The 14,892-nt window shown below is 35.2% G+C and overlaps 1 protein-coding gene across 1 annotated transcript in view; it reads left to right on the top strand.

Moving 5' to 3' along the window:
- Positions 1-14,892, top strand: part of LOC149773204 (myosin-IIIb-like) — a 108,878-nt gene that overhangs the window by 66,966 nt on the left and 27,020 nt on the right. The window contains exons 24-27 of the mRNA XM_089946664.1: positions 3,441-3,513; positions 4,798-4,956; positions 7,246-7,441; positions 11,913-12,007. Of these exons, the coding sequence (XP_089802790.1) occupies positions 3,441-3,513; positions 4,798-4,956; positions 7,246-7,441; positions 11,913-12,007 (523 nt within the window). The remainder of the gene's footprint in view (positions 1-3,440; positions 3,514-4,797; positions 4,957-7,245; positions 7,442-11,912; positions 12,008-14,892) is intronic.

Genomic DNA, 14,892 nt, shown 5'->3' with positions numbered 1-14,892 from the left:
CTGAAATTTTATATAGTGTTGTTTAAGATGATTTGTTAATAAAATACTTGAAGATAACTACATTTTAAAGATGATGGTTTTATTCAGTAGAACCTATTATTAAAATAATCTGCTTGTATGTGATTGGTAATTTTATTGTAGTTTCAACAGTGTTTCAGACTTATCACTATGATGTTTGCAGTTTGGCAGTTTATAGTGATGTCTAGCACTGGGGCATCATGCCACAGACATGTAGTATGATGTCCCACCCAGTTACATTATCCTGACACCAGGCTGATGTTAGTTGATTTTATACTCAAAAGTTGAGACGTTAAATGAAAGCACACCAGGCTGCAAATGGGGTAAAATATTCAAACAGAACTGAACAATGGGTCATTTTATTAAATACTCTGGGTTTTCTTTAATGAGAAAATAAATGCTTAAGTCATGAAGATTTCGGAAATGTTTGAGTTAATTTAAATCTATATTAAGATTTTTGAAAACTACATATTTAAATTCTTTTGAAAGCATTAAACATCCACAAGTGTTTGTGCAGTTTTCCACCTTTTTTTTTTAAACCAAATATCTAATGGCTGGATTTTCCTGATGCACCATTAAATCCTTTACATACTGTACTATACTGAATAGTGGGATATAATTTTTAGTGTCATTTTTTTATATAAACACCATAAGAAAGGTCTAAAATGATCATTAGCAGTCTGCAATACTCAGGGCATAAGTATGGAAATTTAATAATGATCAAGTCTGAAATGTTGGTGTTATGATGCAGGCAGACCTTAGAAGGCTGCTCGGTGGCTCACGTGATATATACTAAGGTGACATTTTCAAATTAGTTCTTAAACTTTTTCATTGGTCAAATTGCAATCAAAGCCACATGGAAAAATGTCAACAAAGAGTCACAGTTGTATGATGGACACAGTAGCTATAGCAACTAATTTACAATTATATTAATAATAATACTCTTATATAGAAAGTGACTCATTTAGTCAAAAATTATTCTCCCTTGGGGATCTCTTAAAAGAGTATAAGAACGTTCATTACATAAAAGATAACAATAATTACATGTTAATGTGTTTAGTAGTCAAATAGGGGCCCCAAGTGGCTGAGTGGTCTAAAGCGATCTCTGTCACGGATCACTGCCATCTCACCTCTGTCTGCTTGTGTTCGAGTCTCGGGCTTGGCCAATGTGGATATGTGAGAAAGCTTGCCGGTAGCTTCTCATGGGTCGGTGGTTCTTTCCGGGGTTTTCCTGGGTTTTTCCTCCACCATTCATACTGGCCGCCATGTATAGCCTATCTTGTGCTGAAAAATGGCGTTAAACCCTATAAGAACAACAACAACAACAAGCATTTAAATACTAAATTCTATTATAATTTATTAGAGACACATGCTTATGATATCTCTTTTTAAATATAATATTTTCTGCAGATTTTACATGCATTGGAAGTTTGTTCTACAGAACTGTACCATAGTATTGGAAGTTTTTTAAATAGCTCTTCTCATGGTTTTGGTGCTTGAAGGCTTCCATGTAATGATGATCTCTACTGCGTTGAAAAAGGCCTCAATAAAGCCTGAAGATACTCTGGTGCAGTTGCATGTAGACATTTATATACAATAACTGTCTTGTGAAAATCAATTCTTTCATATATTATGAACCATTTTACATCTGTAAACAAAGCTTTTCATGACAGATCAGTAGACACATCTAAAATAATGGGTGCTGAATGTTTCTGAAGTTTATAAATTCTGTCAAATTGTGATTTGGCACAGTTTCCACATACAGTCAAAGAGTAATCCATTATTGGAAGAATATATGTATTGTAGTATAGATTGCAAGTTTCTGTAGGTAAATATTTCTTGTTTCTGCAGAGTAGGGGAGTTTTAGATGACACTGTTTTACAAAGCATGTCAGTATTGTCATCCCATTTTAAATGATTATATGCAGACACACCAACAAGCTTTTCATGTTTCACATTTTCTAACTGATGATTGCTTATTGTAAGGGATAGCTCAGGGTTCCCTAACTTAAGTATCTTTTATGATGTCCCCGCCAGTTTTTTAATTTTGTTTTACCTTTATTAATTACCACCCAATTTGAACTCTACTAAGGTCAGACTTTCATTTTTTTCAGATAACTTAAGTATGAGAACTAGATGTATACAAGGTTGCATCATCTCAAACAAATCAGTATTATTTAGTGGTAGATTGTTACATAGATATAAATAAAAGAGGAAAGGACCTACAAAAGAGCCTTGAGGGACCCCAGAATGAATAGTGCGAGTTTGAGAACTGATACTACAATGCAAACTTTGAGACCTTTGGTTTAGGTATGATCTAAATCAGTTTAAGGAAAGACTGTGAAACCTGTAACTGTTCAGCTTTAGAATTTAATGATCGAAGAGATGAAATGCTTTCTTGAAATCCTGGAAAACAATCCCAGTCATAGAACTGTTATCCTTTCTTGCAGCCAAAGAGCTGTTAATTTTTGTTAAGTTCTGTTTGGCATGATTGGTACTTTGTTAATCCTGATTGTGGTTTATGAAACAGAGAGTAAGTCTACAAAAAATGCATAGACCTGCATAGCTGCTTGCTTTTCAAATAATTTTGACAACATGGGTAGAATGGTTATGGGTCTGTAATACTTCATATCCTCCTTTTCTCTTTTCTCAACGATAGGTGTTTCCTTTGCACATTTCAAGGAATCATGGAAAATTACCACTCATTATCCTTAAATTTGGGATGTTAGCCTGGTTCTGAATACAGTTACAGCTTTAGAGACATTATTGAACATTTCAGCAATGTCTCATGCAGATGTTGCTGTGTCATCATTTTGCTTAAGTCTAGGGGAAGATAACTGATCCTGGATGGGTTCAGCTCTTTAAATGCTTTCACAATGTCTTGGTACTCTTACTTTCAATAATATCCTGTTAATAATAGTCTTATTTGGCTTTATATATCAGGTGCTAATCTTTATTCCTCCATTATCAGTAGTTTTTCGTGTCTTTTCTTTTGTGGAAATTATATCTTATGTGCCTAGCCTCACTGGTCCCAGGTGTAATCCACTTGGGTGTACTTGGTATTTAACACTTTTCTCTTGTACGCTTTTCTAAGGCTGCATTGAACATCTGATACCATTTATCTATGCAATATTTACATAAGCTATATAGCAAGTGGCAGTGGAAGGTTTTGCATCTTTTTGTCATCAAACTCTTTAAAGTCCTTGTATTATATTTCATTATGGTGACCATTTTTAGACAATTCTGGAAAATGTCTAATTATATAGACCATATAGTGATCACTCAATGCATTGACTGGCACATTAATTTAACCAAATTTATTAATGTAATAAGGTTGTTTCCTGGGATTCTGACATTTTGGAAGGGGTGTAGCTGATGAATTTAGAGAGGTCTGGATTTTAGCTTGTAATGTTTTTTTTCAAGAATTGGCCTTGGAGTTCTACGCAATCAGGACAGAGATGAGAAAACAGAGAAGATCAGAAGTTATATTGGAAAAGTAAGTATTCTTGTGATAAGATGGTTTTTGTTTGTGCTGAAACAAATATTATGTCACTTGAATTCCAATGTTTAAATAGATGACTGACTGACTACACATTTACCAGTCAACTAGTTACTAACCCCTTGACTTTAAACAACTTTTACTTGTAGTTATACTTACTTCCAGATATATGAATATAGTTGTTATGGTGTTTTAATTGTTTAGCATGCCATCATGACAGATGGGCATGGATCCTAACATTTAGTTAGGTTTAGCAACAGTGTGCCTTTTGGCGAGGCACTTTCAGACCTGCTAACCATTAGGATTTTGCTGTAATGACCCTTAAAATACAGACTTAACCAATAAAGCCAAAAATTAAGGAATACAACTGTTTGCAGTAAGATCTGGATACTGGCATGTCCGTGTTTAATTTGGATCTGGGTTTCATATTACATTCAGTGAAGTTGGTCAGGAAATGAGACTAACCTTAAAGGAGTACCTCAGATACTTTAAACTGTTTGTTTTTTGTGATGCAAAGCATCTGCATGATCAAGGTTATTTATCATTAAATATGGCATTCATCAAGCAATTCAATTTCAGGATAAAATGGCCAATAAAACTCTTTAAAAGTCTTAATAATCAGTACATGAGAATAAAAAGGATTACACCTCTCCCTCGTTAACTCACGCACAACGGGGTCCACAAACATATACCGCACTATAAGCAAGGTGCGAGTTACTGAGGGACCTCCAAAAATTGAAAAAAAATCGCTCTGACATTGAGAAAACCGTAGAGGGTGGCAGTGTTAGGAAACTGGGCAGAAGTCTTCTATATGACCAGTCTGTTTCAACTATGGTAGTGTGTACTTGGGCAAAGCACTCTACTCCAGTTGTCTTCGCACTAAAATAAACTACATCTTGCTGTGCCATCAAGTACGAAATCAAAACCGGATAAGCGGAGCACCTGCTTTTGGATGCTATGAGGCAGTTATGCACCCAGATATAATAAAGTACTGAATCAAATTAATGGAAACACATTGCAGTAAGAAACAGTTTATATGAACTATGCATTATTATATAGGAATTTTGCATGTCATAACCCTGCTTCCCGGAACCTTCACAATTTTCTTTTTGATCATGTACGGCTATATTGAATTGCATTATTTATTTTGTAGATTCCATGTCACACAAATATCACTCTGTATATTTCAGAAGATATTTTGAAATTTAATGTTTTATAAAATAATAAAGAAATTGATGTCACCATAAATTTTGTAATTTACTTTTATTTGAATCCTTTTAGGGGATTACACTACGTAAAGATACTGATGGGAATATCCTTGCAACTCGCCATGGCAGGAATGAGGTCGTTGTCAAGGGTTATGAAGATCCAGCCAATCACTGTCTCTCAGCAGAGGTCATAATGGCAGAGGGCAAATTACCACAAGACAAAACTGTGAAGGTAGTCATTATCAGAAATTTTCATTGTGGTTAGACAACTATAATTGACACATTTTTAACAGTCCTACATACTTAGTTTTAATAGACATGTTTTGAGAATATAGGAAAGTTATTGGTCATGTTTTAATTTCATTTTTTACTAAAGCTTTTAGCTGTTCCAGTATCATGTTTTTAGTAAAGATAGGATACAAAAATGATGTTCAAGATAACAAGATTTGACTATTAATAAATTGTACAAACCTGAGGTCAGTGGGGTTTAACCATTCACAATGTAACTATCCAGACTTTCATGTGCCTGTCTAAATTGAATCTGTCATATCAACAAAGATATTTTCTGTTATACCACTTCTTTTTCATCTGTGTCACATACAAAACATTTTATCTCTATGGGATTCCTGGAAAAAGTCAGACATGAACTTTGAAGTATATCGAAGTTATGTTCTGCTCTTTATTTGCATTTCGTTTCAGTTTATTTATCCACATCTATTTGTGACATATAGTTAAGGGATCAGAAAATATTAAGTTGTAAACATACAGTAAGGATCTCTTTGAATCAGCATTCTCTATTTTATTATCACTAGCTTTGCTGGTCGTAGATCAGAAAGTTGATATAATGACTGTTGTCCAGTGTCCGTCTATGTCATCAATAGCTCTAGTTTGTATCTGTACTCCTAAACAACTGTGAGACTCCCACACCTTTTTCCCCATAGTCTAGTTGATCCTGCCCAGGAGGATCATGTACTGATGCAGTGTTTATTGTTTCAAACAAGTTCAACAACATTTGGAGTGATGCTCTATTATTTAGGAAGACATTAATCAACAACAATTGGAGTGATGCTCTGTTATTTAGGAAGACATTAAAGCTTATTATTCATAATTGTATGAGTGATGATGTAAAGCATATTGTGTTAGATCCAAGACATTATCATATTAACATCATAATTTTCAGTTAAACTCATAAACAACATCTTAGGTTGGTCCTAAATGGAAATGTCAAACTTTTTCCAATATGGCCATCATAACTGATATGTTGAAAATCTCATATTGATATAGGATTTATACTAAAAGGTTTCTAATGAAAACAAAATGAAAAATGATGGCCTTCAGACACCCAGTATAACTGCAATGATGGCTATATTTAAAAAATCTTGTTATAGATACTCCAAAAATGGATGGTCATATCAACAGGAAGTTTTAACTAAAGGCTTTTTATGACATCTAGTTGCCCTTGAATCATAATAGTAACAATCTGATGTCCAATATATGTTGCCCATCATGAAGTCTTTATCACCAATGCTCCTGACTGGATTGTCATATTGACGTGAGGTTTACACTAAAAGATTTTTATATCACATTTAGGGGCCCCGAGCGGCCGAATGGTCTAAAGCGCTCACCATTCCGGATCACTGCCATCTCACCTCTGTCTGCATGGGTTTGAGTCCAAGGCTCGGCCAGCATGATTGCGTGGGAAAGCCTGCCAGTAGCTTCTCGTGGGTCGGTGGTTCTTCCCTGGGTTTTTCAGGATTCTTCCTCCACCAGTTATACTGGCCACCATGTATAGCCTATCTTGTGCTGAAAAATGGCGTTAACCCTAGAACAACAACAACATCATATTTAGTTGGTCCTAAATAAATTGTACCAATCTAAAGTCCTGTATAGTCACCATGTGGCTATCTTAAAAATATTATTGTTTCTCATTTATTGATAGTCACATCGATATGGGGTTTTGATTAACATAGGTCTTATGAGTTGGTTTTGAATGAAAATTGTTTCAGTTTATTGTTGCCTGCATGGTAACTATCTCTTAGATCACCACAATTACACAGACTTTATTAAATGTAATGGAAATGGTGTAGATACGACTTTTAATAATGCCACCAAGATTCCAGCTTGAAAATCATGCTAGCAGCTTCTCCCTCACAGATGGTCATATAGAGATTGTTTTTCCACTGAAAGATTTTGTTTTGATATTTGATTGATCCAAAATAAAAATGGCACCTGATGGCAATAGTCGCTGTCTTGAATCACATGTAATACCAGTGTCTTTGGCAATTTCTGAAAATATTCCATAGCAGATGTCCTTTGTATATGTTATTTTAGTTATGTAATTGTATCTTTTAGAGGCACTGACTTGTGTTTCTTATAATATATAGCTGAATAGTTTAATTTATTTCATAACAAAGTACCTTTTTAAAGTCTGTTTCTTGGAGAACTTTAAATCTACTTAGGCACTACAACAAATGTTAGAGTAAATTATCCATTACATGTCTGGTATTTTCTCTTGCATCAGGTATTTGACATGGGAGAGTTCAAGTCACAGATTGGGATTGAGATGCGTTCACGTCACTTCGATATTCTCCGCCTTCAGCACCTGTGTATCGTGGGGCTCAGTTTTGTTAAGGACATTGCAGAGGATGACTTTGCTACTCCATGCTGGCTCTGCATTGTTAACCTATCTGCCCTTGATGCCCTGCAGAATCAAGATGGTAATTTAATCCCTTAATTAAGAAATTATGTTGACTTCACGACTGTCAACTATATATAGATTGATACATGTTTCACTTAAAGTTTTGAATGGGAACTGTATGATGTATAGGCAGGATACAGGTATATTTTTTCTGATTGAATTGATCTTTATTCATTTTCTTCATCTTATACATTTCCCAATCACATTAATATTAGTAAATAAACCCAACTACCTCTAGAATCCAGTCCTCCAGGAAAGACAAAACGTTTTTCTTTTCCATCTATTCATATTGTCGATGTATCATTGTCTATGTATCATAAAGACAAGGGAAGAAACTCTTTGAATTACCTCCCATGTGCACTGCTAGGTGGCTGCCCATGTACTGGATGTTTATCCAGTTTTTTATGCATTATAATCAATATCATTTTAGTGGACCTATCAGCCATTAAGTCAACTTACCATTCTAGCTGTCCATTGTATTGATTTCCCATCTGACAGTTCTAACATTGGGTCTGATGTTCAAAATTTACCCAGTGACCTGATAGTGTATTATACTCAAGGACAATGGCATATTTATCCACCAGCAACCTCCATGATTTCTTTATTTTCAAAAAGCTTGGACTAACTTTTCCCTGCAAAATGAGTAAGAAATCCAAGATGTTACACAAGTCTTCAGAGTTTATTTATCCAGTTTCTCCTCTTTATCCTTCTCCATCCATGATTGAGGTTCACTCTTATCAAAAGAAGACAGGAATTTAACAGAATGAGATCAGTTCCCTAATTTTTAGTTTGGAAGTAGAGAGCTTGCAACACAGTCTTTCTGGGATTTTATTTCTGGCTTTTTCTGTGGCAAAACCAAACATATAGCTCAGACTGGTGATGTCAGTCACTGTAACATACATAGCTACACTGAAGTTTAAAAGGAAGGCAGCCTATTAGGATGTAATTACCTACAATGGGTTCATGTGATTATGTCATCCTTGTTGGTGTTTCATTAAGGCCTTTTAATGGATTCATGCAATTATGTCATCCTTGTTTGTGTTTCATTAGGGCACAACTATGGATTCATGCAATTCTTTCATCCTCATTGGTGTTTCATTAAGGCCTTACAATGGGTTCATGCGATTATATCATCTTTGTTGGTGTTTCATTAAGGCCCTACAATTTATTCGTGCAATTCTGTCCTCCTTATTGGTGTTTCATTAAGGCCCTACAATGGATTCATGCAATTCTGTCATCCTTGTTGGTGTCTCATTAAGGTCCTACAATGGCTCCCTGCAACGCTAGTACCCTTGTTGTTGTTTCACTACAGCTTTATCTGGATAAACATCTGGTACAAAGGTTAGCACCTAGTGGTGGAAACAATAGGTAATTTGAAAGAGAATCTCTCTTTGCTTCTATGTTATAATGACAGCTGAAATTTAATTTTCATCTTTCTTGGAAGGGTTGGAATTTAGAAGTAGTGGAATTTGTTCCCTCATGTTAATATGAACAGGTAAGTATTTTAAGACTTGGAGAACATAATTTGCAACATTTATGTCTCTGGTAATTGTCATTATTTCCATCAATGATGTTATGTACAACATTCAGACTTAATGGATACATGTATATTGATCAAAGCTACATATTGGTAGCAAGGAAAGGTCACAGTGATCTCATTTAATAATCACAAGCAGTATTTGTAGGCACCTATAACTGTTGCTTATTGAGTACATGTGCTTTCTAAGCAGACAGTTGTGTACATGACAACTGTCTAAACATATACCTCTTTTAATTTCTTAGCAGATATATCAGTAAATTAACCCTAAGAAGACATTTGTTTAAATGATACCTGTCTGAGCAGGCTTGTATTAATGACAACTATCTAAGCTGATAGTTTTGTGAATTACACCTTTCTAAGCTGAAACCTCAGTGTACAAGACACCTGTCCAAGCAAACATTTCTGTAAATGACAGATGCTTATAAAGGTCAGATTTATGATACCTTTTGTAACATGACTACAAAAACAAAATGTATTGTCCATTATGAAAATAATCAGTAATTTATCAAATAATATTAAGAATGGCAAGCTTTATTTAAATTTTATATGACATTTACAAGACCTATGCTAAAAATGAAAAGTACACCACTCCCTCGATAACTCGCACCCTGATAACTCGCGAACCGACTTGTAATGCGGTGTCATGCGTGGATCCCATTTTTTGAACACAAAAATACACCAAATATTTATCCCTATTTGTTGAACTTGAAGCAAATCGCGATCAAAATTGGTAATGGAAACTGAGGTATTGCTCGTTTTATCTTTGAAAACGGTAGATAGGACCTGGAAATTTTAATCAGCACTATGAAATATCAAATTTAAAAATAGCTCATATAATTTTTTACATTTTCTTTCCAAATGACATTCCTAGTACACCGCAATTAACGATATGTAAGGAAATTTTGATAATGAAAATGTCACTTACGCCGAGTGGAGGCAGTACTTTAATAAATAAACACAAATTAAATAAAAATTTTATCAATTGAAATTTGTGTTCTAGTTCCATCTTTTAGTTCTTTTTAAGTGTAATCATCATAAATACAATGTGTCCTCTTGTAATTAAACGTAAAATGCATCAATCTACGGTGACAGCTATGTCCGCTAGCGTTTCTTTGAGAACCTAATTAAGTGCTGACCGTGTTTTGATAACTGACTTGCAGAAGAATTTGTTGTATTGTTGCACTGAATTAAATCTGGCCTCCTTTGTATTATCATGTTAATTATGACTTTTGAATAATAAAAAAAGGAGGTGGAATAAAAGAAAAGTTAAAAGGCGCAAGAATCTGACTAACTTAAAATCTAGCAGCCTCGGTTGTATGTCGGGTGAGCTCACTTCATTTGATTAATCGAACAGTGTAATAAACGTTATTGTGTATGTAACAGAAACTACCTTAAATTAAGTGACTCTTTCATAACTGTTATCAAAGCTAACAAGGCAGCCAAGTGAAATGAATACTTCGTAAAATATAGAGCTTGATTTCACAGATATGGACCATTGTGGGCAAGCGAGTTTCAGAGAATTCTTGAACTGGCATTTAGAGACATCCTCAGGGATGAAAAGAAATTTCATTATTACTTCCAGTGAAATCACGACATTAACACTGTACTAATTGAACTAATTTTACCATGATATTCTGTGGCTTCATTTTATCATGCCGTTCTGTGGCTTCATTTTATCAGGCTATTTTGTGGCTTCATTTTACCATGCTATTATGTGGCTTAATTGTATCATGTTATTCTGTGACTTCATTTTACCATGCTATTCTGTGATTTCATTTTACCATGCTATTCTGTGGCTTCATTTTAGCATTATATTCTGTTGTTTCATTTTACCATGCTATTCTGTGACTTCATTTTAACATGCTATTATGTGGCTTCAAGGAGCCACAGTAGCACAGAATGATGGACTGACAATGTAGGGGTAGTGGTTTTGATATCCACCCAGGCTAGCCCAGATCAGTTACTTGTGCATGTGTCTTTGGGAACAGCACTTATCTCCAACTTTTTTGGCATGATATAACCATGGTGTTAACAAATTAACCCCTAGTGACGAGTTTAAGTGGCAGGAGGTAAGTTTACTGCTGAGCTCCTTAGCGTCAAGGTCACGTATGATAAACTAAAGTGGGTAGTATTATAGAAAGGTAGACAGATGTAGCTGTACAATGATACCAGATGTCTTGACTTTCCAGTTTCGCCTTAAAATCACAGAGGGAAAAACCTAATTTTTTCGACCCGGTTTTTTTCTACCTAAAATTTGCATGTGGTCGGAATCCAATTTTGTGTCTGGATTTTAAACTTTTTGGTCTCAGATCTAAGGTAGACCAGTATGAACTGCAAACAGACAGATGAACCTTTGCAAAAAGTAGGATAAGATGGGCATTTGGAATGAAGAGTGGTCTCAATATGAAAATAAATGGTCCATTAAGCAAAAAAAATAAAATCTAACTTTTACCCTTCTGATCAGGCATGGGCCAAATAACCAATGAAAAATGATGTTTCTAACACAACTAGGCAGTTTGTTATTGGACGATCACCTGGAAGTTGGTGTTTTAGGAAATATTCTGAAATAGCTTTCAAAATGTGTTTCCTACTCGAATTTCAGATGAAAATGACAAAAACCTCCAGGGGTTAATGTGTTAAAAGTGTCTTTATAACCAACAGCACAAAAATTAAAATTTAAATAAAATAACATCATGTAATAAATAGAATAATATTTTTGCCCATTTAAATGAAATTTATTTAAGTCATCAAATCATTTTAGTCTTTTCCTCCCCATAGTTCACAATAGTCAGAAATTCTTGAATTTTTATTAGGTAGATTTAATTTGAAATATTCACTTTTGTAAGGTATTTTTTATCTTGTTAATGCATAGTGGATTGAAAATGTTAGAAATTTGATAGTGCAATTGCTATTTTTTTCTCATTTTTTTTTTTTTTATCTGCCTATACAGTTAAAAATGAGATGGAACAGAAATTTGCAGAGCTGTCAATGAAGGGTCAGGAAGAGAAGGGCAAAGAAATGGAGCTACAGAAAGTGGCAGAGAGGGTAAAAAAAATTGTTTACTGAACTGCATACTTTTGTCCGCAATTCTTTATTTAATGTTTTTACCATTGTATCATTACAATCACGACCTGTTAATTAGCTTATGTAATTACAATTAGGAATTGTTAATTAAATTAAGGAAATATAATCAGGTGCTATTAATTACAGAATGAGCTGTTCATTAGTTTACGATATTTCAATCAGAAGCTGATAATTAGTTGACATAACTGCAGTCAGACGTTAATTAGTTTCGTTGGTCTTAATAATAGATGATTTATTTGATATTCCTTTGACCTTTGACATTGATGATTAATTATATTTATCTAGCCTTCCCTGTCATTTTTGTTTAGGATTCAGATGTGTATTTATTTATGCCCTTGAAATGCAAACAGAGTATGAATAAAAGATGAATAGAAAATACACTCTGAGAAAATGCAGTACTAGTGATAAGTGCTGCCTGTTAAACCTTGATAAGTCTAATATTAAATGATAAATCTTAAATTATACATGCAGATTAGTCAACCATAAACTATAAATGTTGAACCATGAACAAAGAATGATAATGAAGCAGTGCTGGTAAAATTTGGCCATTTCTTTCTTTGAAATATGGTGATAATTTCAGTAATGACATAACTCAAATTTAACATAAACACTTAATTGCAGTTTCAAAAATGAATTGCACAGAAACTAAGTCTGACAGTTATCAATGATTTTTTTGGTACTTTGGACCTGATGGCTTCTTTGAATTTTGGAATGATACACCTTGGATATAGTCTGTGGTGATTTATGTCCAAATGGCCTGTAGTGATTCACGTCCAATGGCCTGTAGTAATTCACATCCAGATGGCCTCTAGTAATTCATGTCCAAATGGCCTCTAGTAATTCATGTCCAAATGGATGTAGTGATTCATGTCCAAATGGCCTGTAGTGATTCATGTCCAGATATCTTGTAGTGGTTCATGTCTACAAGCCTGTAGTAATTTATGTCCAAATAACATGTAGTAATTCATGTCCAAATGGCCTCTAGTGATTCATGTCCAAATAGCATGTAGTGATTCATGTCCAAATGGCCAGTAGTGATTCATGTCCAAATGGCCTGTAGTGATTCACATCCTAATGGCCTGTAGTGATTCATGTCCAAATGGCCTGTAGTAATTCATGTCCAAATGGCCTGTAGTGATTCATGTCCAAATGGCTGTAGTGATTCATGTCCAAATGGCCTGTAGTGATTCATGTCCAAATAGCATGTAGTGATTCATGTCCAAATGGCCAGTAGTGATTCATGTCCAAATGGCTGCAGTGATTCATGTCCAAATGGCCTGTAGTGATTCATGTCCAAATGGCCTGTAGCGATTCATGTCCAAATGGCTGTAGTGATTCATATCCAAATGGCCTGTAGTGATTCACATCCAAATGGCCTGTAGTGATTCATGTCCAAATGGCCTGTAGTGATTCATGTCCAAATGGCTGTAGTGATTCATGTCCAAATGGCCTGTAGTGATTCACATCCAAATGGCCTGTAGTGATTCATGTCCAAATAGCATGTAGTGATTCATGTCCAAATGGCCAGTAGTAATTCACGTCCAAATGGCCTGTAGTGATTCATGTCAAAATAGCTTGTAGTGATTCATGTCCACATGCCTGTAGTAATTCATGTCCAAATAGCTTGTACTAATTCATGTCCAAATACCCTGTAGTGATTCATGTCCAAATGGCCTGTAGAGATTCATGTCCAAATGGCCTGTAGTGATTCATGTCCAAATGGCCTCTAGTGATTCATGTCCAAATGGCCAGTAGTGATTCATGTCCAAATGGCTGTAGTGATTCATGTCCAAATGGCCTGTAGTGATTCATGTCCAAATGGCCTGTAGTGATTCATGTCCAAATCGCTGTAGTGATTCACATCCAAATGGCCTGTAGTGATTCATGTCCAAATGGCCTGTAGTAATTCATGTCCAAATGGCCTCTAGTGATTCATGTCCAAATGGCCTCTAGTGATTCATGTCCATATGGCTGTAGTGATTCATGTCCAAATGGCCTCTAGTGATTCATGTCCAAATAGCATGTAGTGATTCATGTCCAAATGGCTCTAGTGATTCACATCCAAATGGCCTGTAGTGATTCATGTCCAAATGGCCTATAGTAATTCATGTCCAAATGGCCTCTAGTAATTCATGTCCAAATGGCCTCTAGTGATTCATGTCCAAATGGCTGTAGTGATTCATGTCCAAATGGCCTGTAGTGATTCATGTCCAAATAGCATGTAGTGATTCATGTCCAAATGGCCAGTTGTGATTCATGTCCAGATGGCTGTAGTGATTCATGTTCAAATAGCATGTAGTGATTCATGTCCAAATAGCTTGTAGTGATTCATGTCCAAATGGCCTCTAGTGATTCATGTCCAAATTGCCTCTAATGATTTATATCCAAATAGCCTGTAGTGATTCATGTCAAAATGGCCTGTAGAGATTCATGTCCAAATGGCTGTAGTGATTCATGTCCAAATGGCTTGTAGTGATTCATGTCAAAATAACTTGTAGTGATTCGTGTCCATATGCCTGTAGTAATTCATGTCCAAATAGCTTGTAGTAATTCATGTCCAAATACCCTGTTGTGATTCATGTCCAAATGGCCTGTAGAGATTCATGTCCAAATGGCTGTAGTAATTCATGTCCAAATACCCTGTTGTGATTCATGTCCAAATAGCTTGTAGTAACTCATGTCCAAATAGCCTGTAGTGATTCATGTCCAAATGGCCTGGAGTGATTCATGTCCAAATAGCCTGTAGTGATTCATGTCCACATGCCAGTAGTAATTCATGTCCAAATAGCCTGTAGTGATTCATGTCCACATGCCTGTAGTAATTCATGTCCAAATAGCCTTAGTGA

Source organism: Sinohyriopsis cumingii, unplaced genomic scaffold (assembly GCF_028554795.1).
Source record: "Sinohyriopsis cumingii isolate HCF-2022 unplaced genomic scaffold, ASM2855479v2 utg000813l, whole genome shotgun sequence".
Lineage (NCBI taxonomy): Eukaryota > Metazoa > Mollusca > Bivalvia > Unionida > Unionidae > Sinohyriopsis > Sinohyriopsis cumingii.
The sequence above is the reverse complement of the archived record's forward strand: the minus strand, read 5'-3'. Positions and strand labels throughout refer to the sequence as shown.